General features: G+C 43.5%; 1 protein-coding gene across 11 annotated transcripts in view; it reads left to right on the forward strand.

Annotated features, from left to right (window-relative positions):
• Positions 1-20814, forward strand: part of BRD8 (bromodomain containing 8) — a 28265-nt gene that overhangs the window by 1278 nt on the left and 6173 nt on the right. For 3 of the 11 annotated variants that reach the window (XM_033140498.1, XM_033140499.1, XM_033140507.1), the window contains exons 3-21: positions 503-572; positions 859-908; positions 1886-2008; positions 2115-2195; positions 2629-2693; positions 3198-3334; positions 3686-3901; positions 5779-5923; positions 7873-8082; positions 8489-8799; positions 9171-9605; positions 10241-10334; positions 10459-10505; positions 11829-12034; positions 12401-12493; positions 13899-13967; positions 14234-14411; positions 14776-14880; positions 16124-16168. In XM_033140498.1, coding sequence (XP_032996389.1) covers positions 503-572; positions 859-908; positions 1886-2008; positions 2115-2195; positions 2629-2693; positions 3198-3334; positions 3686-3901; positions 5779-5923; positions 7873-8082; positions 8489-8799; positions 9171-9605; positions 10241-10334; positions 10459-10505; positions 11829-12034; positions 12401-12493; positions 13899-13967; positions 14234-14411; positions 14776-14880; positions 16124-16168 — 2680 coding nt within the window. Of the gene's footprint in view, positions 1-502; positions 573-858; positions 909-1885; positions 2009-2114; positions 2196-2628; positions 2694-3197; positions 3335-3685; positions 3902-5778; positions 5924-7872; positions 8083-8488; positions 8800-9170; positions 9606-10240; positions 10335-10458; positions 10506-11828; positions 12035-12400; positions 12494-13898; positions 13968-14233; positions 14412-14775; positions 14881-16123; positions 16169-20814 lie in introns of those variants that run through there. The other 8 variants (XM_033140500.1, XM_033140497.1, XM_033140504.1 and 5 more) reach the window with 6 other exon arrangements.

Below are 20814 nucleotides of genomic sequence, written 5' to 3' on the forward strand. Positions count from 1 at the left end.
CTGATGAAAAAGGGGGAGAAATGGTTTAGGAAATGGGCATTAATAGAAAACTGAGCAGGTATCTACATCTGCACTGTGTCATTATTCATATGTAGTAGTAGTTCAAATGATGGTTAACACCAAATAGTAATACTGACAACTTGATACTTTGGGCTTCCAATGAAAAACTGATTTAGAAGGATGAAGGTGTGTTTTTATATAGAGGTTCAAGATGGGGGAAGCTGTTCTTGGGGACCAAGTGACTATCTCTAATAGAATGAAGGAAAGTTTTCCCCAATTTTTGTGGACCTTCACATAGGCACCCTAACTACCACAATGTGGGGGAGGAAGGTTACTTAAAATGAGCTCTAGTTATGGGGCACAATGTAACATAGTCATTTTCAGAAAGCATTGTATTGTCTGGGTCAAAGTTTCCCCAGTCTAATCAGCTGACGACCAAACCTTCCCTACTATATTTTGCCTAGCAAAGGAGGGAAAATCTTAAAACTTTCTTCTTCTCTAGGGTGTCTGTCAGCAGAGCCATCAAACCGTTTGCAGAGCCAGGCCGCCCACCTGATTGGTTTTCCCAAAAGGTAGGGTGCTTAAGTTTCACATCATAGTAGGCTTTCATTTCACCTATGGGGAATACCTGTTCAAGGGAATCCCTGTAAGGATCTATTGCATGCTAAATATAAGCATGTTTGAAATTGTTTGTCAGGAAAGTATACTTCCTAGCCCACATATCTGGAAACAGCTTTAATGTGTGGAATGTGTGATATATAAACTACCCCAAGTTTTTGTCTCAACTCAGATTCTTAGTGTTGTCTGTTGTGATTTATCTTCTGAAACCTGTATGCACTTTTATTATCTTTTTCTTAGCATTGTGCATCACAATATTCTGAGCTTCTGGAGACCACAGAGACCCCAAAGTGAGTTCAAAGGCCAAACCACACCTTGGAGTGGGGTGGGACAGGGCAGGACAGGACTTCACATTGCAAGGAAGATACTGTGTAATGGTAAACTACTGCGTTATAGACTATTTGAGAACTGAAGAGGGATGACAGTTGGAACACAGCATATGAAAGTACCTGAAACGCTGCTTCCTGATCACCTTTCTTTTTAAGCCTGGCCCCCAGAAATTATAGTAACTTGCATACTTTACCCTAAGCTAAGTTATTTGGTTACATAGAAAGATAATGCACTGGCAGAACAATCCAAACCCTGTCTGGGCAGTCACAAAACATGAAAGAAGGGCATAGCCACAGTCTTCTAGCTCCATCCAGACCCATAGCTCATGCTGGCCAGGTGGGGGGGGGGCAGACAGAATGCTGCCGGAGCAATCAAGCCCATTGCCATCAAATGACAACAATGAGGCCAGCTTGGAATCCAGTGGATCGTTGATTAGCTCAGGCTCCCCTGCCCACCACCAGAATGCTGCATTCTGGGTTGAGGAGTAGATGTGTTTCTCATATTTTTGTAACCTGTGCTTTACTTGGGGGACAGTTTGACATCATTCCCCGGGAAAGAACAGTAGGATGTCTAAATCTGCAAAAGTCACTCAGCTTTAGAAGCCAAACACTTTTTCATATATGTTACTGTGTCTTGTGACTGAATCATTTGTTCTGTTTATTTGTGTGTTTCAGTCCCTAAAAATTGTACAGTGTTTGGGAAGGTAGGCTTCTTGCAATTTCCCATACAAATTTCCAAAGTGGCTGGCTGATACTTATGCTGTAGTGATCTTTTTAAGATTACATTTCCACTGAGTTGCAGAATAGCAAAAGTGTGAAAGAGATAATTGAATCAAGGAAGAATAGGGTAGTGGGATATGTGAGGGCAAAAGGTGCTGTATATGAGAAGATTGAAAGCCATTATTGGTTGCTAGATTGTTTTTTCCTTTTTTGTGTAGAAGAAAGCGTGGTGAGAAGGGAGAAGTGGTAGAAACTGTGGAAGATGTAATTGTGAGAAAACTGACAGCAGAGCGGGTTGAGGAGTTAAAGAAGATGATTAAGGAGACACAGGAAAAGTACAGGTACATATCAGATTTTTTGAAGTCTGGAGCTCTTGAAAACCCTGGTTGCTTCAGGGCATGTGGTTAATGATGGCGTGGATCAAACCTATCTGTGTTGTCTCCACAGGCAGCTGAAGAGGGATGCAGAACTGATCCAGGCAGGGCACATGGACCATAGGCTGGAGGAACTGTGCAATGACATTGTGGTGTGGGTTATCTTATTATTTCCCTGCTACAGCTTTTCTTTCTTTCTGGGACTTCATATCTGAGCCCTCAGATTTAGTTCTTAGCATTGCAACGAAATGATTGACCCTTCTTGGCTTTATGGCATCATTACCCCATGTGGTACAATTGCTCAAGCTTTGTAGCATTTGCTCACTTTTGCCTCTTCCCTCATCCCATGGCTTGCAAGGCCTTGTGGCTTTTGAAGTAGAGCTTTGAGGGCGTTCTTTGGAAATGGTTCTGATACCTGGCCTGACATTTTTAAGGTCTTGGCTGAAAAGCCTGCCTCAGGGCTTATTTGTGAGCAGTTACTCATTATATTAGGGACTGTGGGATATCTGTCTAAAACATCCATGGGAAGCACCTCCGTTTTGCACCCAATAGCCTAGTGTAACATTGAACTTTGTTATTTTTTTCAGGAAGAAAAGAATGGAAGAGGAGGAGGCAGAAGTGAAGAGAAAGGCTACAGATGCTGCTTATCAAGGTTAGTTGGAAGCCAGTTTTTGATCCCATAGAATCAAACTCCTGGAGGTGAACATGTTTAGTGGTGCAACTGACCTGAGAGGAAGAAAGAGGTCTACAGGCAGATGGATTGGGTCAGCCTGATTTCCTCAGTCTTTCCTTTGTGAAGTGGAAGACTGTGTATGATTTTCAGAGGCCTCTCCCTTCTTAAAAGACTGTCCTCAGTATTAGATGCCAGGTTTTGGTGCAAGAATCCTGAGGGAAGGCAAAATGCCAGACAGATTCTTCTAAGAGAAAAAGAGATGAAGTAAGAAAGCTGCCTGGATTAGTGATGGATAAGCCACTGAGGAAGAATTTGCTACCAGTTATGTATTTTGATTCTTTATGCTGGGAGAAATGGCAGCAGTTCGTTAGCACCAAGAATGTTTGTGACGGTGTTTTGGGGATCATTTCATCTTGTGCTGAGATTGCTTATTTATCAAGGTGATTCTTTGAACTTCCTGACTGAATTTTCGGCATTTTCCAGCTCGTCAGGCAGTTAAGAACACATCACGAAGACCTCCAGGAATTATGGTCCGTTCTCCTGCAGGCTCAACCTCGCCAGGAGCAGACTACAGTCTGGGTGACTTATCTCAACCCACGTTGGAAGAGGCTAGTCCAGGGGTAAGGATATGGCAAGAATGAGAAACCATTGAGACCGGAGAGGTCTCTCTGCAGTTTTCCCAGACTTCTTGCCCTCTTTTTAACTTTTATAATGTTGATAGATAGCATACAACCTTTTCCAGAGAACAAAGCCTGCTTTGTGCTGCGTGACAAAAGGTTGAAACGCACTTTGGTGGTAACTGCTAGTGTAGGTCTCAAAAGGTGGAGGTACACAAAGGGCTGAGGGGAGCAAGAGTGATGGAGGAGGTGCTTGGGGTATGCTTGGTCATTGGCCCCGGTGGGAGGGGTGATTGGTACTTGTCAGGATGATGAGCATGTGGCATTGAACAGTGTGGTTTTTCTCTTTCTCAGGTAACTCCAGGGACATTGCCCAGCACCCCAGTTGCCTCCTTCATTGGGATCCCTGACACCCCTATGGGCTCCACCTCCCTGGATGCCCCCATGACCCCAGTCACAGATGATTCAACCCAGAAAAAGATGCTAGGACAGAAAGCAACTCCGCCTCCTTCTCCTCTGCTTTCAGAGCTGCTGAAGAAGGGCAGCCTCCTGCCCACAAGCCCCAGGCTGGTATGGAGTTCTCTGCTTACATATGCAATAGTCCTGGTGAATCTCTGTGACTGACTTTCACTGGAAAGGGCAAAAGGCCCAAGCATTTTTCAAAGGGGGAAGTTTAGATAGGCCTTAAATGCCACATGTTAATTTTGGCTCCTAAATAGCAAATTTTCCAAGCTCCACAAAGCACTATGCATGCAGCGTCTTAGTCATTCATATGATAACCGTTTATGGCAGGCCAGTATTATTATCATCTGCATGTTACAGCTGTGGGGGAGAGTGACTGTCCTAATGCTACCAAGTGAGTTCATAACACTAAGATGACATTTGAACTGGGAATTTTTAGTTCATGAGTATACAGGGTTGAAGACCATACACAGCTGTATTAAGGAAATGCAGTTGCAGATTGTTTGGGATTTTTATTGCTTTTTTAAAAAAATTAATTGTTCTTAATGGTGATTGGTTGGTTGTTTAAATTTTTTTTATTATTATTATACTTAATATCTTGTTGTAACACGGGACTCTCAGTGATTTCTCATCCAAGGGATTTGATCAGAACCACAATGGTTAGTCTCCAGTGCTTCAACATTAACTGCTCCCTGATCACTAACTGGACTTATTTTTAGTGGGGTTTGTTTAATAATTTAGTCCTAAATATGTTGTAAATCACCTCAAAGTATGGGAGAGGTGAGATAAAAATATTTTAAGTAAACATTGAGCCTACGAAAGTGGAGGCAACCAAGCTGCATACAGTGAAATTAAAACTCTGTGTGTGTGTGTGTCTGTAATAATAATAATAATAATTTATTATTTATACCCCGCCCATCTGGCCGGGTCTCCCCCTGTACACACACACACACACACACACACACACAAACTTACTTTTATTTAACAGAAATTATATACCATTTACCAGAACAACAAAGACTTTTAGATGGTTTACAACATCTTATGACAAATTATGACATGATTTAGTGCAAGAATTTTGGGAAACCTCACACAATTAGACAATAATTTGGATGTTTTGCATTGCAATCCCATGCACCCAGGTAAGTGTGTATGAGATGGCAGCCATAATGTATTTTGTTTTGCTCTCTTAATATATTTAGAGCTTGTTCACTGCCTGCATGTGGCAGGATCCCCAAAGAGCAGGGATGTGTGAAGAAGCTGTAGCCCTCCACATGTTGGACTCCAACCCACATCAGCCCCAGGCACATGGCCAGTTGGGTTTGGGCTGTTGGCATTCTAGTCCAATAATCTCCAGAGGGCCACAGCTTTCCCATCTTCCCATAAAGTCTGTCTTCTCTCACCATTGTTGAGTGTGCACGGGCAGGCAGAATGGACCACTATGTGGAATGGGAGGATCTGTGTGTGACCATCTATGCAATGTAGTCTGTGTTTGCTTCATTGTATACACCTTGGTTATTTTTTTTCCTTCTCTCCTGTGACTTTTTAATACATAGTGTTTCATTTTGTGTTTTTAGCATTGATTATATTGGGGAGGTGGGCTTGGAAAAAATCTGTCTTGTGTTTCCAAGGAAATCTCTACAATTTCCTCCTTTTTGAACTGATTTGTCCTGTCTGGCACTTCTAACAAATTAAGCCAAGCTAACCTGAATTTCTAGCCACTGATGAGAAGCAGAGTGTTGTTTCTTTGGATGAGAATGAGGGAGTTTTTTGTTTTGGATTTTCCCTGCCTCTGTACTTGATTGACTTTATCCATGTTGCTGGCTCCTTGCTTAAATGCTACATGCGAGCAGCTGGGGCATCTCAGCGGAGCCAGCTGCAATAACCTGAGTTAGTTTTATTGGTACAGGCAAGACCTTGTTGTGTGTGGATAGCAATGGGACAGTCTGTGTATTGGTTTTTAGTATGTGAATATCCTTTGGCAGGTGGGTGAGAGCGACATGACAGTAGTTTCTGGTCACACAAGCAGCTCTGGTCTCCTCCTGGACGTGGGAGGGGTTCTTCCAGGGCTGCATGGTGGAGAAATGCAGTCAGCTTCAACTACTGTTCCTGCATCTCCTGCTGCTTCAGGTAGGCCTATTCTGCTATTGCTGTGTTTTTCTCTCTTCTGCATTAGTATCTTACAGTTGGAAGGGGATTCAGAAGAAATCCACCGCTACAGTGTGTAATTTCTGGTCTGCCATTTGTGTTGAGAGCAGCAGGGGATGTGAGGGTCCTGTTTCAAATAATGTGAATAAATTAAGAACATATTCTATGAAAGCTGAAACCTTGGAAGGCCAAATATGTAATTTGCATGGCAAAGCCTTTAGTCAAAGCTTTGCTTGTATGTGTTGGGGCTTTGTGTGATGTTTGATCATGTTACTTCGTGTTATGAATGTTATTGCCTTGATTCTCCTCCTTAAATCTCTTGGTTCACTTATTTCCCCTTAATCTCATGTTTAGCTTAATGTTCCTTTCCACTTCCTCCATTATTGTGGTACATAATTCCTTCTAAAGCCATACCGCTTTCCATCTCATACTCCTCTATTGCTAGTCCTCCTCTTTCAAATTCCCTTCCTGCTGATAATTGTTTTACTGCTGTTTTGTATGTATTTAACTGCTACCTTGAGACTTTTAGCTGAGCCATAGTGTCCTTTTCCCCTGCTCCCCCTTCCCTCCCTCCCCCCTGCCCTCATTGTTAAGCACCTAGTAGTAGGCTGGTGGTGGGGAACCTAATTAGGTCCACTAGACCTCAGCAGTTAGCCCACTAGGTTGAGATCTTCAGTTATAGTGTGGTATACAGATTTAATAAATAATAATCCCCCCCCCCCTTGTTTTGACGTCCTATGGCATCAAGTGCAGGAAAGTTCAAGCAGGAAAAGTATAATAATAATAATAATAATAATAATAATAATAATAATAGAAGAAGAAGAAAAAGTGTGAATATACTCCTGAATCTTCTGTTGGAGCCGGGGTTTGAAGTTTCAATCACGTAATGTCATATGACGTCAGCTAATGAACCCAAGGAGGCTCAGCCACTTTTGGATCCAGCTCTCCAGTGTAATCCAATTTCTCACCCCTTGTAGATGCAAAAGGATAATACAAACATAAAGATTGGTGTCAAGTGCAGCATGAAGTACCCTGAGAATCTCAACTTTTTTAAAAAGTAGTTTTCTAGCCCATTTTAAAACAATGTTAAAAGTATGCAATTCCTGAGGAAAATGCAGGTGTTGGGGAAGTGATGGGAAGAAAAATCTTGGTATTCTAAACTGGTTGCAGAATTCACCTTCTCTTGGTCCAAATACTCCCAGAGCACTGTTAACATGGTGCATATACAGACTTGGCTTCAGAGTTCTGCATCAGACTTTGTCTGCTCCAGCCCTGCTACACGACATAAGATCTTGATTGATACTGAATTCCTAGCTTGGTCCTTCTTTCTTTTTTTTTTAAGATCATTCTCACAATGATAAACCTTATGAGGAAAAAATGTGGGCTCCAAGTCTGCTAAACACTCTGGATTCAGCAGAAGACTTGTGTTGAGCTTCCATGAAATGCCTTTTATACTTTACTAGCTCCCATGGCTCCAGAATCCTGCTATCCCTTGGGCATCGTTGCTCAGCCCAAACTTTGCCCACTCTCTTCCTTCCCCTATGCGATTTCATCTATACCAAAATATTGTGAATTCTGCACACCTTTAAATACTGAAAATTGAATTTAGGTTTTGCAAATAGAGGGAAAGCTATGAAAACTTCCTGTGATTTGTTCAGTGTACAACAATGTGGTTGTTCTGCCCCAGATTTGGATTTATTCTAGTGGTATAAAATGCTGCCCTTCGTTTTTTAAAAGCACACAGTGATCCTTGCTTGTATATGCTCCTGAGCCCTTCTAAGTCACTCCCAGGACAGCTCTCTGTGTTCCGTTTTGTGACTTGTGTCGGCGTGTGCAACCCCGGTGGTCAAGAGCCCAAGGATTGCTTGCTTTGTAGTATTCCGTAGCTTCTTGGCTAATGTGCTTTCCCCCCTTCTTCACACTTTTGTTAGGTGCTCCTACACTTTCCCGCCTTTTAGAAGCTGGTCCAGCGCAATTCACCACATCGCTTGCTTCCTTTTCTGCTGTTGCCAGTGAACCTCCAGGCAAACTCCTGCCTCCCCCTGTAGAGTCCGTGTCTCAGGCAACTCTAGTCATGGTGCCCACGCTGCAAGCACCAGCTGCTGTGCCACCCGCTGCAACTCCCGAAAGTGTAGCGACAGGTGCGTCCTTGCACTCGTATGCCCGTCCGTACCTTGCAGAAGACTTTCCCTCTTAGGTTCGGTAGAAGGTCTATGTGGATGCGGGCTGTGGGCATCTCTAAAATCTGTTGCCGGGTGGTTGATTTTGGGATTCATTGTGCCAGAGGCCCAAGGTTGTTGAGAAGAGTCCCCCTTGTGTTTCAGGCAGGGTGCAGGAACCGATAAAGGAAAGATGATCTGGGGTGAAGTTAGCGAGCGGGATAGAGCTAGACTCCGATGCTAAGAGATGGCTCCTGCTCTAACTCTTAGCATTTGGGAGGATGGGGAAAATAGGAGCCATCAGCCTGCATGTGCCTTTATTTGGGGCTGTAGAATGTGTTTTGATTTTCTTGATCTGACCCATGCTGCTGGTTGCTGCAGCTGCCAGGCTTTCACTTGACTTGTCACTCTTGTCCAGTGAGTCAGCCCAACACCTGTGTTTCCATGGAGGCAGTGCCTGATCCTCATACTGTGACAGTGTCAATGGACAGCAGTGAGATTTCCATGATCATTGATTCCATCAAGAAAGATTGCCTAGGCTCTGGGGCGTCTGGTGCTGTAGGGACTTCCAAAGACCACAGCATTGATGGGAAGGAAGACCTAGATCTGGCTGAGAAGATGGACATTGCAGTTTCCTACACGGGAGAAGAACTGGACTTTGAGACTGTTGGGGACATCATAGCTATCATTGAGGACAAGGTAAAATTATCTAGAGGCCTGTATAGGCTGGTCATATCTCTCATATCATATGAAACCATAGTTAAAATAAACTTCATTTGTTTTAAACAAGGTTTAAACCTTGCTGGGTTCAGGTGACACTACAAGATACACCCTGGCTCAACACAACTGGAGAGTCATGAGGCACCCACAATTTCAGCAGCATGTAGTAGTATGCTGCTCATTCATATTGTTTAAATTACTGTTTTAATGCGACATGTGAACTAGACTTCTACTCTCGCCTTGTGTTTGGTACCCTAGCCTGTTGAATAGACGGGATAGTGCAAGGACTTTCTTTACATCTCCATTGTTCTCATGGCCTCTGATTGTTGCCTGTATTACTGTTGGTAAAGGTGGACGACCATTCTGAAGTCCTGGATGTAGCAGCAGTAGAGGCTTTCTGCGAAGAGATTGAGGATCCTCAGTCACTGAGCGATCCCTGGGAGCACCCACTCCAACGAGAGCACCCAATCCAACAGGAGCACGAGAAGCAGAGTCAGATCCCCCCAATGGCTGTGACTGTAAAGCAGGAGAGACCAGACTGTGAGGAATCAGAGGCTAAGGGGATCAGAGATCTGATGAGCATTGGGGATCTGGGAACAGAAATAAAGACGGAGCCTTCTGAGCAGGGACAGATTCACCTGAGCCCCGAGGAAGCTTCTGCACTAGCAACCAGAACAAGTGAAGCCCCTGAAGATGAAGAGACACGGGTTGCTGGTCTGGAGTGCTCTGAAATGGAGATGGAATCATCAAAGGTTGAAATGGATCATGGCACAGTGAAGACAGAGGTAAATCAATGATGAGGCTTCTTGGATATAACATGGAGGCCCCTAACTTGAAGCGGTTTTTCAGACCTATGCTTAGTGCACAATAACGAGCAAATTTGCTTGTTGGCCAAACTGACTGACAAACTAACTAACTGTATTCACTCTGTGCAATCTGTGCTTGGGCATTCTTAGGTTTACCCCAAATAAAAATCTGGCATGTGTAGATTATGTAAATTGCTGAAATTGGGGCAGGGGATATGGGTATTCTTGTTTTTCTAGCCAGAAGAGAGTGGCAGTGAGTACTGAATCCCTGTCCCCAGTCCCTTGGGAATGTTCTTCAACTATCCCTGTCACTTGGAAGACATTACCCACCAAGTATATTGTGCAGTCACCCTTTCTTTACCATTGAAATCTGGATTCACAGTCAGCTGAACACTTCATTCTCCATTTCTTTTTACTTGTGGGGCTACAGCATATGCACAGTTTTGGCCATATGTTAGATCCTCGGGTATGCAGAGCTTTGCTGTGGATGCAGCTGTTTTGTTGTTCAATTGCTGTCTGCTTTTAGAGCCCTGATGGTATAAAATATGACTTAATGCTGAGTTGTGTAGGAAGCTGGTCCTGTTGCTCATGTTAGGCCATTCCTTTCCTTCTAGCTTCCCCCTGATGATGATACTTCCTCCCCACATGCTCCAAGTGCAAGCGAAGATTCCTCACAAGCAGATCTTCACCACAAATATGAGCTTTCAGGTAACCTGACTGGCTTGCTGGGTAAGGGGAAACTGGTTGTGTTACTGCTAGGGAGGGAGGCTGGTATCTGTGACTGCCTGAAATTATTGGAGTTAAAAAAATTCCCCCTTTTCTCCCCTCCCAGAATCAATGAAGGAGGAAGCCCAAGCTCTTTTTGAGAACCAACTGAAGGTATATTATTTACCCTCAGATTTCTTGACTTACATGCAAAGTGAAAGTAGTTGTCAGCTGTTTGCATCTGAGGCCATAGGTGGAGAATGCCAGAATTAATTTAGAGTGTGATTCCAATATACTGTACCAGATTCTCAAAAATTACAGACAAAAAGGAAAAGTTAAGGTAATCTTTCTGCAGGCAGAGATCCAGGCCTTCCTTGTAGCTATGCTATTATGTGTTAATATTTATTCCTATTCTGTTTTTTTTCTGGCCAAAGACCCTCAAAAGAATGAACAAAGTATTCTATAACAAAATGCAATGAAATTAATATCTGGCAGCAGGCTGCACTGGGTGGGGGGGGGGAGTAGTGGTGCAGGGATTCAGGGCCACGACCAGCTGTGCTGAGAAGCTAGGCTGCTTCCTTCAGCTCACTAAGCAGCAGCTATTAACATCCAGCAGTGGGGGAGGAGGGATGCAGGGCCACATCATCTGAGCATCTGAGAGACCAGCAACTCTGGCACCTTTTCATGAAGTTTTCCACCCCAGCTGTCCACTGGAAGAATTTGAAATGAAGAACTTATACTTGAGTTTGTTTTTTCTTCCTCCCACCCAGTCTGTTTCCCTTTTGTTTTGTCTACCTCTAAATTGTAAGCCTGTGGGCAGGGTCTCTGACTTGTAGCACTGTAAGTAATGGTCTCATCAGTACAGGGATTTCTGCTTGTGCAGTTGGACCTTCCCGCCCCCCGCTGGCCAAATCTGTTATGTGTTTTCCCCCAACTCTCCGGAGCAAATTTGGGGAGGTTGGGGTAGGGAAAGTCCTGTTGTAAAAGCGGAAATACTTGTGCTAATAGGATGAGGTATCATCCTTCGTCTTAAACATGTCAAAACCTGGCAACAATACCATCCATAGATTTTAAGATGCTGGCTTAAAATTACAGAAATCAAGGGGAAAGTAGCAGATGCTGAAAACCTCAATTGTTGAAAAAGTATTGATGGAGAAGAGTGGGCTTTACCACCCATCAGAAGTAGGAGAGGGAGGAAAATACACCTGCCTTTTGATAGAGGTGCCACTTCTGTGAAGGCCCTGTTACTTGGGGTGAGGGAAGTGGGACAGGGTCCCCTCTGTAAATCTCAGCAAGCAGATAGACTCGTATGTGGAAGTTAGCTGAAAGGCATTCTCTCTAATCATGCTTCCCTAGTATGCTAGGAGTAGATGTTTGTTCATATAGCTTTTCCTTTTCCTCTGCTGTCTTCTTTGGCAGCTGGTGCAGATGCTGTTATTGGCAGCTGCACCTTAGTTGTGCTACTTGATTTGCTGGAATCTTAATCTTGTATCTAAGGGTGAAGAGGATGAGGAGGATGGTGCCAGTGAGGCTGCCAGTCTGGAAGAGCCCAAAGAGGAAGATCAGGGTGAGGGATACCTCTCTGAAATGGACAATGAGCCCCCTGTGAGTGAGAGTGATGATGGCTTCAGTATCCATAATGCGCCTTTGCAGTCTCACACTTTGGCTGATTCCATTCCCAGCAGCCCCGCCTCCTCACAGTTGTGAGTATTGGTGAACCTACAGCTACTCACTAGATAGCCCAGAACATGCAACTAGCCTGCTGAAAGTTGAGACTAACTTTGTCCCTTTGTACAGTGGTATGTAGTGTGAATTAGCTGAGACCCATGCAATTATTATAGTCTTCTTCTTTTACCATTTCTTGGCTGTATGGAGGAGCCTCAAGGTTAGACTTTTGCTTGCTAGGAGACCAGCAAACATTTCTTTTTTCTTTTTTGTTAACTTCGATAAATTTGAAGCAGGAGGGGATGGATGTTGGAGATTGTGGTTAGTTGCTAGGCCATAATCTGTATGCTTTGCTTTAGGAGCCTCTGGGCGTCCTTTTCTGATAGATGCCTTTTCCTCTTCAGCTCTGTTTGCAGTGAGGATCAGGAGGCTATTCAGGCCCAGAAGATCTGGAAAAAGGCTATTATGTTAGTTTGGAGAGCAGCAGCCAATCACAGGTAAATCAACTTGCATCCAGTGTCCAAGTATGTAGAACAGGAATGAGGAACCTTTTTGGCTCCATGGGCCAGATCTTTGTCAGGATCTGCCTTATGGGGCAAATTTGACAGGTTGGCAGGGCCACCCACCTGTCAAAATCCCTTGGGCTTTGCAAGTCTCCCTGCACTTCCCCCTTTTAAGCTACTGATTGCAAAGGCTTAAAATGGGAGCAGGAGGAGACTCAGAAAGCCTTATCCAAGTCTCTTTGCAGTTCCCATTCAAGCCTCCCAAGATCGGGGACTTAAAAATAGTGGGGATAGACGTGCAGAAGGCTTTAAAACAGCCCCCACATTCCTGTTTGAGCCTCTGGAGCCACAAATGGGAGTGCAGGAGCTATCCTAAAGTCTTTGAAGTAGCTGTTGGGATTAAACTGCTGCCTTGACTGTGTGGACTAGTTCCCTGCTGGGAATGCGCAGCCAATGCAGGATTAGAGCCTGTCCTCCCACTCATCAGCTGACATCACCAGTAATGTCAGCTGATGGGTGGGTGGGTGGCCATGGTTTGAGAGAAATGGCCTGACAGTTCCCTACCCACTGATGTAGGAAGAGGAGAGACTACTGTTTGTGTCTGTTGTACTAACATTCATTCTAGAGGAGGCATTTCCTCATGTGTGAGAGAAAGGGGAATGCCTCTTTTTAATAGGGTGTTTGCCATCTGCAGTCCTTAGAAGTACTTGTACTTAATTTTTTAAAAATCTGCCTGATTAATTGGGCATCTTTTTAGTTGATTAATTGCTTAGATTAATATATTTTAAAACTTTTAATCAATTAAATGTTGCAACTCTGCATTTCCATGTGAGCCTTTAGCACAAAACCTGGCAAATGCCATGAAATTTTGAAAAACTAAGGTGTCAAATTGAAACATAAACCCTCAAAACATGCCAGGTACTGATGGCTATGGGAGAAAACTGAAAAGGTACCGAGTGATCTTACCACATTCTTCCAAAACTAATGGGCATCTGCAGCAGAATTCTGGTAGCCTATCTTCTATGTTCAGTGGGTGTCATATCTTTATGCAGTGCAATTCACAGTTCATCCATCTGACTGCATATCTGCTACTGCTCTATGTGCATATTTCTCAAGTCCCAACTGCGCTTTGCCAGTTTGATGGAACTGGTACAAAAATATGCATATATAACACTGGTGTGTAGTTTTTCTCTTTGTGTATCTCCAGTCAAAGAAGGTGGATTTTCAGGTGTAGAATTCTCTTGGCTATAGCATATTGAGCAAATGAGTGGAGAGAATGTTGAGAAACAGTTCTGTACATCTGCATATGGAAGTTGTGTTACTTCCACTGACCTTGTGTGTACTCAAACTTTCAGTAGCTAGTCCTGTGTCACTCTCTTACACATTTTTTGTTGCACAGGTATGCCAATGTCTTCTTGCAGCCTGTGACCGATGATATAGCTCCAGGTTACCACAGTATTGTACAGAGGTGAGTCATCAGTTTTTGCATTAGTGTTGATGCCATCTGTCACAGATCTGCCCCGGACATCTGTCAGCCTGCAGATTTCAGACGCTGTCAGCATCTACCTGGGACAGTCTCTTCAATCTAGTATTAATAAAGTTGATCAGGTGCAATGATCAGATTCTTGGCAGAAGTGGGGAGAACAGCTAGTTTAGTTCTTTTAATATATATTATTAGATTGTATTAATAAATTTAATTTCTTCGGTAACGTTTGTCTGGTGTTTTATTGACAGGCCAATGGATTTATCAACCATTAAGAAGAATATTGAGAATGGGCTAATCCGGACTACAGCAGAGTTCCAACGTGATATCATGCTGATGTTCCAAAATGCTGTCATGTACAACAGCTCTGACCATGATGTATACCACATGGCTGTGGAAATGCAGCGAGATGTCTTGGAGCAGATTCAGGTAATGCCACAGTCGGAAGTTTTCAGTGGGGCACTGTTCCTATCCTGATTTTGTATGGGAAGCACTGAGTACACTAGAGAAGATGCCTGCTCCTTGCGGCTTCTTTATTGTACACTAGAGAAGATGCCTGCTCCTTGCGGCTTCTTTATTGTCTCATTAGCTTATAAGATCCTCTTGGAGAGAAACTGGTTAAACCTGATGTCTGACTATCCCTGCATGATTTACCATTCCTAAGATCAATCAAAAGGAATGCAGGCTTAGAAACAAACAAGTAAACTGAAGTTACCTCCATTGTTTCGGTAGTAAGCCACTAAACTTGCATTCATGTTGAGAACCTTAATAGCTATTATGTGGTTTCTTGCAGCAATTTCTAGCCACACAGTTGATCATGCAGACGTCTGAGTCTGGGATCAGTGCAAAAAGTCTGCGTGGACGAGATTCCACTCGGAAACAAGATGCTTCAGAGAAGGTGGGGGCTAACAAGAACCTTTGATTTGTTTGGGGGAGGTTGTTTGAGCCATTTGATAGATGCATCCATTTGAGGGGAGTAGAGAGGCTTTGGAATCCTTCATTTAGAAGTCTCATTCGGAATAGAAGTGGGCTTACCCTTTCGGTTTAATTAATAACAAAAATGGCTGTGGCAGTCCTTCTCCCTTGCCCCCATATCCTGCGTTTTTCAATATCTAGTAAACTGAAAAATTAATTTGTCCTTGAAGTTGAGGATTGCTACCAAATGAAGAGGGCTGGCATTTCAGTGTGTGAAGAGCAGCTCTATTCTTTTATCTGAGTGGTGGGTTAGAGACAGAGAAGTCACTTTTCCAAAACTTGAAGTCAGGAGCCCAATCGAGACATGCTTCTTTGGTTTAGACCAGGGGTTCTCAAACTTTCTACCCCCAGCACCAACTTGAGATAACTGAACATTATTGAGGTCACGAGTCAGAAAATAGTGGCAGAGGGAGGAAGAGCTTGCCATAATTGGCTAGCAAATTGCTGTTGTCGTTGTTGCAAGGAGTTTCATAGCTCATCTTTCCTCAAGCTAAGTACAAACATTACTCTGCCAGTATTGTGGCTGTCTCCCCATGTTAAGCCAAATTCACTGATTCAGATATTCTAAGTGGAGAAGTCCTTTTCTTTTATATTTTTCCCTTTCCACCTGCACCTGCATTTAAGTATTACCCATCTCTTCTTATTCTATTCTCCTTTCACACTCAACTTGTACTTACTTCCCCACCCACCCACCACCCCAAACTGCCTGTTTCTTTCATTCCTCTTCTCTGGTCCTTTTACATTCACTTCTTCCTGTAATAGCTTTCTTGTCTTAGACCCTTCTTTTTTATTCCCAGTTTGTTTATTTTCTTATTAGTATCAATAATAATAACAATAAATATTAATCTTTTATATTACTTTCTAACTTCCTTCAAAACCTCTTCTGTCCCTTTTCCCTGAGAGGAAGGAGACCTTCTTGCTGGTGCTGTCTTTGGTCCAGCCAAAAGGCTATAGTCCAGTTAGGAAACAGGGAGGCAAGTGAGGAAGCACAGGGGAGGCTGTGACACTGAGGATGCTGGAAAGTGGCCCAAGGCCCTCTGGTGGGTCCCAGACCACGGTTTGAGAAACACTGGTTTAGGCTGCCACGTTGTGTTGTCTTGTCTTCCTGTGTGTGGATGTGTAATTTCCATCAAATTTATTTGCTACTTCTGTTTGTCTTTTAACAGGACAGTGTCCCCATGGGCTCCCCTGCCTTCCTCCTTTCTCTCTTTGTAAGTACTTAATGATTACGCTTTCAGCAGCACAATAACAATATGGGGACATTGTCTGCATGACGAGGGGCTTTCTAAAATTACAATCAGACTATGGTCATGTCTGGGTTGCTGAAACATAAGAAATGTCTCTACCCCCTTGTGCTTCAGTGTATTGTTTCGTGATTGGATGTCTGTGGAAAAGTGGGGGACTTTTTGTTATTTCTGGCTGCAGGCTGCCCACTTCCTTTCATTTCTTCAGTCTGTCTCCTTCCATTCTGGCTTTGGGTAGACCACAAGACTCTACATTTAAAAAGGCAACTCTTGCTTAGAGGGTAAAGTTACACACTAAAATCCACATTGCAGAGTAATATCCTTGGCTTGCGGCTCTTGCCTTGTTTTCTCGGCATCCCCATGTTGGATTTAATTATTTACATCTAAAGCTTGGTTCCTGCCTTCATAGCTCACAAGGCTTTCAGAGCAGCTTTCTGTAAGACATAACACGACAATAAAATTGTGAAATTATTCCGAGAATGGCACAGGAAAAGATCCCCAGGAAGGGTTGTCTCAATAATGGCTTCCCCTGCGGTAAAGAGAAATCTAGTTACATATGAACCGCTGTTTCATACATACCCTATTTTTCCATCTATAAGATGCCCCCATGTATAAGACGGCCCCTATTTTTGGGGACTCAGATTTAAGAAAATACACCCTCAGCACTATCTGTGTATAAGACGCTCCCTAATTTTTGACATTTTTAAAGGTAAAAAACCTAATCCTGTACACGGAAAAATACAGTACTTCTTGCAACAGTTTGTGTTGAAGCCCCCTCCAAGCGATGGGATAGTTCTAGAATCTAGACAGTGTACACTGCAAGAAGACTAAAATACAGTGTTTTGTTTCCACGGATGCAGCCATGATCCTATAGTAAGAAAGCTGCTGTTCCGCCCAAATATGTGTTTTGGCAGGTTCATCCTCCACCCAAGGGAATGCGGGTAGGGATTGTTTTCTAATGCCTGTTTATTAAAGACAGAGAAGCATGAGGAAAGGCAGCCAGATGGAGTGGGCAGCAGATGGAAGTGATCTCTCTAGCTTCCGTACATTCACAGAGAGCCGCTGTGAGGACATGCTAGGGAGATAGTGGCAGGGTCACCCACCTGGAAGAGAACTTCTGTAAAGAGCAGCAGTTGATCAGGTATGTTAGCCAGTATCCTTTCTGCCCACTGAAAGAAATGACTTGGAACTTTTCACATGGGGCAAACACATCATTACATATGCCAATGCCAAAAGTCCCCTTTCCCCTTTTGAGTTCACATGCAAACTCTGTAGCTGGTTTCATAAGGTAGTCCTCTGTGTTTTAGGAAGGCAAGTGGTACTGCCTGTCTGCGCAGTCAGTCTTTCCTGGCAACACAGATGGCGGCCAGCAGTCTTTCCTTTTGTCACAGTCTTGCTAATAACAGTGCCTTCCCTTCTCTCTGCATTTTGATTAGGATGGGGGAACCAGAGGGCGGCGTTGTGCAATTGAAGCAGATATGAAGATGAAGAAATGATGCTGAAGATAGGAAACAGCCCAGTCTTTGGTGTCTGCACCCAGGAAGCAAAATGAGAACCTTCCTGATCCTGAGGACGAAATGGCTATGGACAGGGAAGGGCTGCCCTGTCAGTAATAAAGAATATCTATCATCCTGGAATGTGTAACCAGGGTAATCCCAGAAACAAGAGAGCAGCCCCACTGCCTGTTGTAGGGCAGCAGTATTGGGGTCCTATTAGTGTCCTCATATTAGCTAGCAACTGGTGGCTAGTACGTACTGTAATGTGAAGTGTACAGATTTTTTGTATTTGTGGTGTGTAAATGTGTATAATAAACTGTAGTAGAGAATCCTGTAGAGCAAGGTGTGATGGCTGCATTGCTTTATTTACATTACCACCCTCTCTAAGAAAAACTTGTTTGTAAAGACCTACACATACTGTTAATGTTTTGACTACGTAGTTCAGAATGGCAAATTCATCAGCTAGATCAGACCTGCCAAGCAATTTCAAACAGGTCTGCTGGCTCCCATCTTCCTCCCCATCATAAAGAGAAGTCTCTCCTTCCAGCCCAGGTGCTGAAAAAATAGTTGCCTCTGCTCTTCAGAGATCAGTTGCTGAAGAGCAAAAGGAAACAATTGTATTTTCCATGACAGTTTTGGTCTTTCTGGAGGAGTTTGAGCCAGTCTATCAAATTCAGTGCTGTGATCGAGGAGTTTGTACCTGTCTCTGGGTGCAGGAAAGTCACATCAACATTAGCGATGGCCCTCTGCTGGCATGTGGTAGTCCAGTATTGTCTCTTCTCATTGGCAGAGGTGTGCATGCAGGGTGTGCTAGGTGTGCCCAGACACACCCTAATGTTTCAAAACACGAGGTCATAGCAAGGAGGAGAGAGCATGGAGCAGCAGCCTAGCTGCCTCAGGTGACACAACCCACAGGGAAGCGGCTATGGGGGGAGAGACTAAGGCAGAAGTGCGGAGGAGGGAAGCAGACAGAGAGACAGAATAAAAAACCTAGAATGGATCTGCAGTTTCCTCCTTCCTTACTGTTGCTGCTGGAGCTAAGTATCCCACCACTGCTTACAGATACAGATGCAGGCAGAAGCTGCAGCCTTTTTCTTTTGCCTGTGTCTGTCTCATGGCTCTGTCTCCTTCCAAGCACCACTTGCCACCTTCCTAGGACAGGAAGGCGATGAAACCATAATTTGTTTTGGTCAATTTGGTTTAACTCATCTGTTTAAAGATCATGAAATTTCATTATCACAGCAGCAAAAAAATTTTGTTAAGAAAAAAAGTTACATTTTAGTTTCTTCAGCTCCTGTCAGCTCGTGACTATTGGTCATACTGACTGCACTTGATAGAAATTGGAGTCTAACAACTGGATCTCCATGCCTGATCCAATATCTTGGATAGGTTTCCCTTCCCAGCCCTGCTACTTAAGAATTCTTTCTCCCTTGCCCACTCTTCAAACTGGAGATGCCAAAGACTGAAGCTATGATAGTTTAGGTCTTATGGGGGCAGCCAGCAGCTGGTGCACAGAGGCCTTCATTGTGGTTCATACCTTCTGGGAGCCACATGTCATTGTTGGCTGCGGCCAGAGACAAACATCCGCAGAGAAATTGATGTGATTCTTCATCTTTGTACAGTAGGCTACATTACAACTCAGTGGAAGTTTCTATACACCTACACCTGTCCATCCTCCATACAAGCATACAAGACACATTTTAACCCAGCAAAAGCAGTCAAGGAGGGCACAGGAAAATAATATACTGTAATAATATTTTATTTATATCACACCACTCTGGGCGGCTTCCAACACACAATAAAATGTTAATAATAACAATCTGATCCAATATAAAAAAATCACAACTTTAAAATAGACAACTTATATTAAACATATCAAACAAAGCAACAATCAACAATCCATTGGAATCTAATAAGAAATAACAAAATGAAACAACGGCAAATAATAAACGGTTCACATGTACCACAATAAAGAATTACCAATCTATAATCAATAAAAATAACAGCAAATCACAATGCATAAAAACCATAAAACATACAAAACCATGTAAAAGGATCAAATTGAAAAACAGACACACAAATTATAAACACACACACACACACACACATATCCATCCCTGAAATCTCTTCCTACCTGCTGCTGTTCTCAAAGTCACAGTGTGGGATAGAAAGGCTGGGTGGGGCAGATGGAAACACCAGTGCCTGAGTAGGAACAGAAAACCCATGAGGGATGTGGGCTGAGGAGGGCAAGTGGCTGAGGGAGAGTCCTGAGAGTTGGATAGAAAGCCCTGGAGACCCACCTAGGGCTCCTCAACCTCAGCTTCTCTTATCACTTCTTTTGACCATGATATCTCGGTAAACGCTTCAATGTGTTGCTCCAAAACATATGTCTACTAAAATTTATATTGTCACCAATGGGAGTAAAATAAGAAACCGTCATACTGTTTTAAGACATCCTCTGGTTTTGTCAGCAAAAAACGATTTCTTGATTTTCTCCACCCCGAAGAATCCTTCAGGGATAATCAAAAGAATAACTGGATAATCACCAGTTAAGTGATCCCAGCATAAGCAATACAATTTCCCCAGGGTGGTGTTAACGGAAGGCTTTCATGACTTTCACCTGCATCTCATGCAGCATCTTTATCTCCTCCTTTAAAACTAGATAAAATTTTGAGATCTTGACTTCTAGACACATTGGATTGTAATAAGGCAGTGGCTTCCAACTCTTTTGCAAAATTGTGCTATCAATGGATTATCGTTCTTGTTAGAAAGGATCTTCCTTTTCTATTCACCTTGCATTGAGAAATTCACCTCTCCTCCTTTACCTATTATGCAGGAACATTGGAAGCTGCCTTGTACCATTCTAGCCAATTAGTCCACCTAGATCAGTGCAGTATGTGTTGATTGGCAGTGGCTGTTAAGGGTTTCAGGCAAAGGACATTCCTACCCGTACTTGGAGATACCAGGGTTTGATCCTGGTCCCTTCTGCAGGCAAAGCAGGTGCCCTGCCATTGAGCCACTTCTGGGTTGCCCTGTTCCCAGTCCCCACTGCTAGCAAACCTGGTGATATAACCCAAGGCTTCAGCAACCCACTCACTGATATCTCCTGGCTCACCA

This window comes from Lacerta agilis, chromosome 2, assembly GCF_009819535.1.
Source record: "Lacerta agilis isolate rLacAgi1 chromosome 2, rLacAgi1.pri, whole genome shotgun sequence".
Lineage (NCBI taxonomy): Eukaryota > Metazoa > Chordata > Lepidosauria > Squamata > Lacertidae > Lacerta > Lacerta agilis.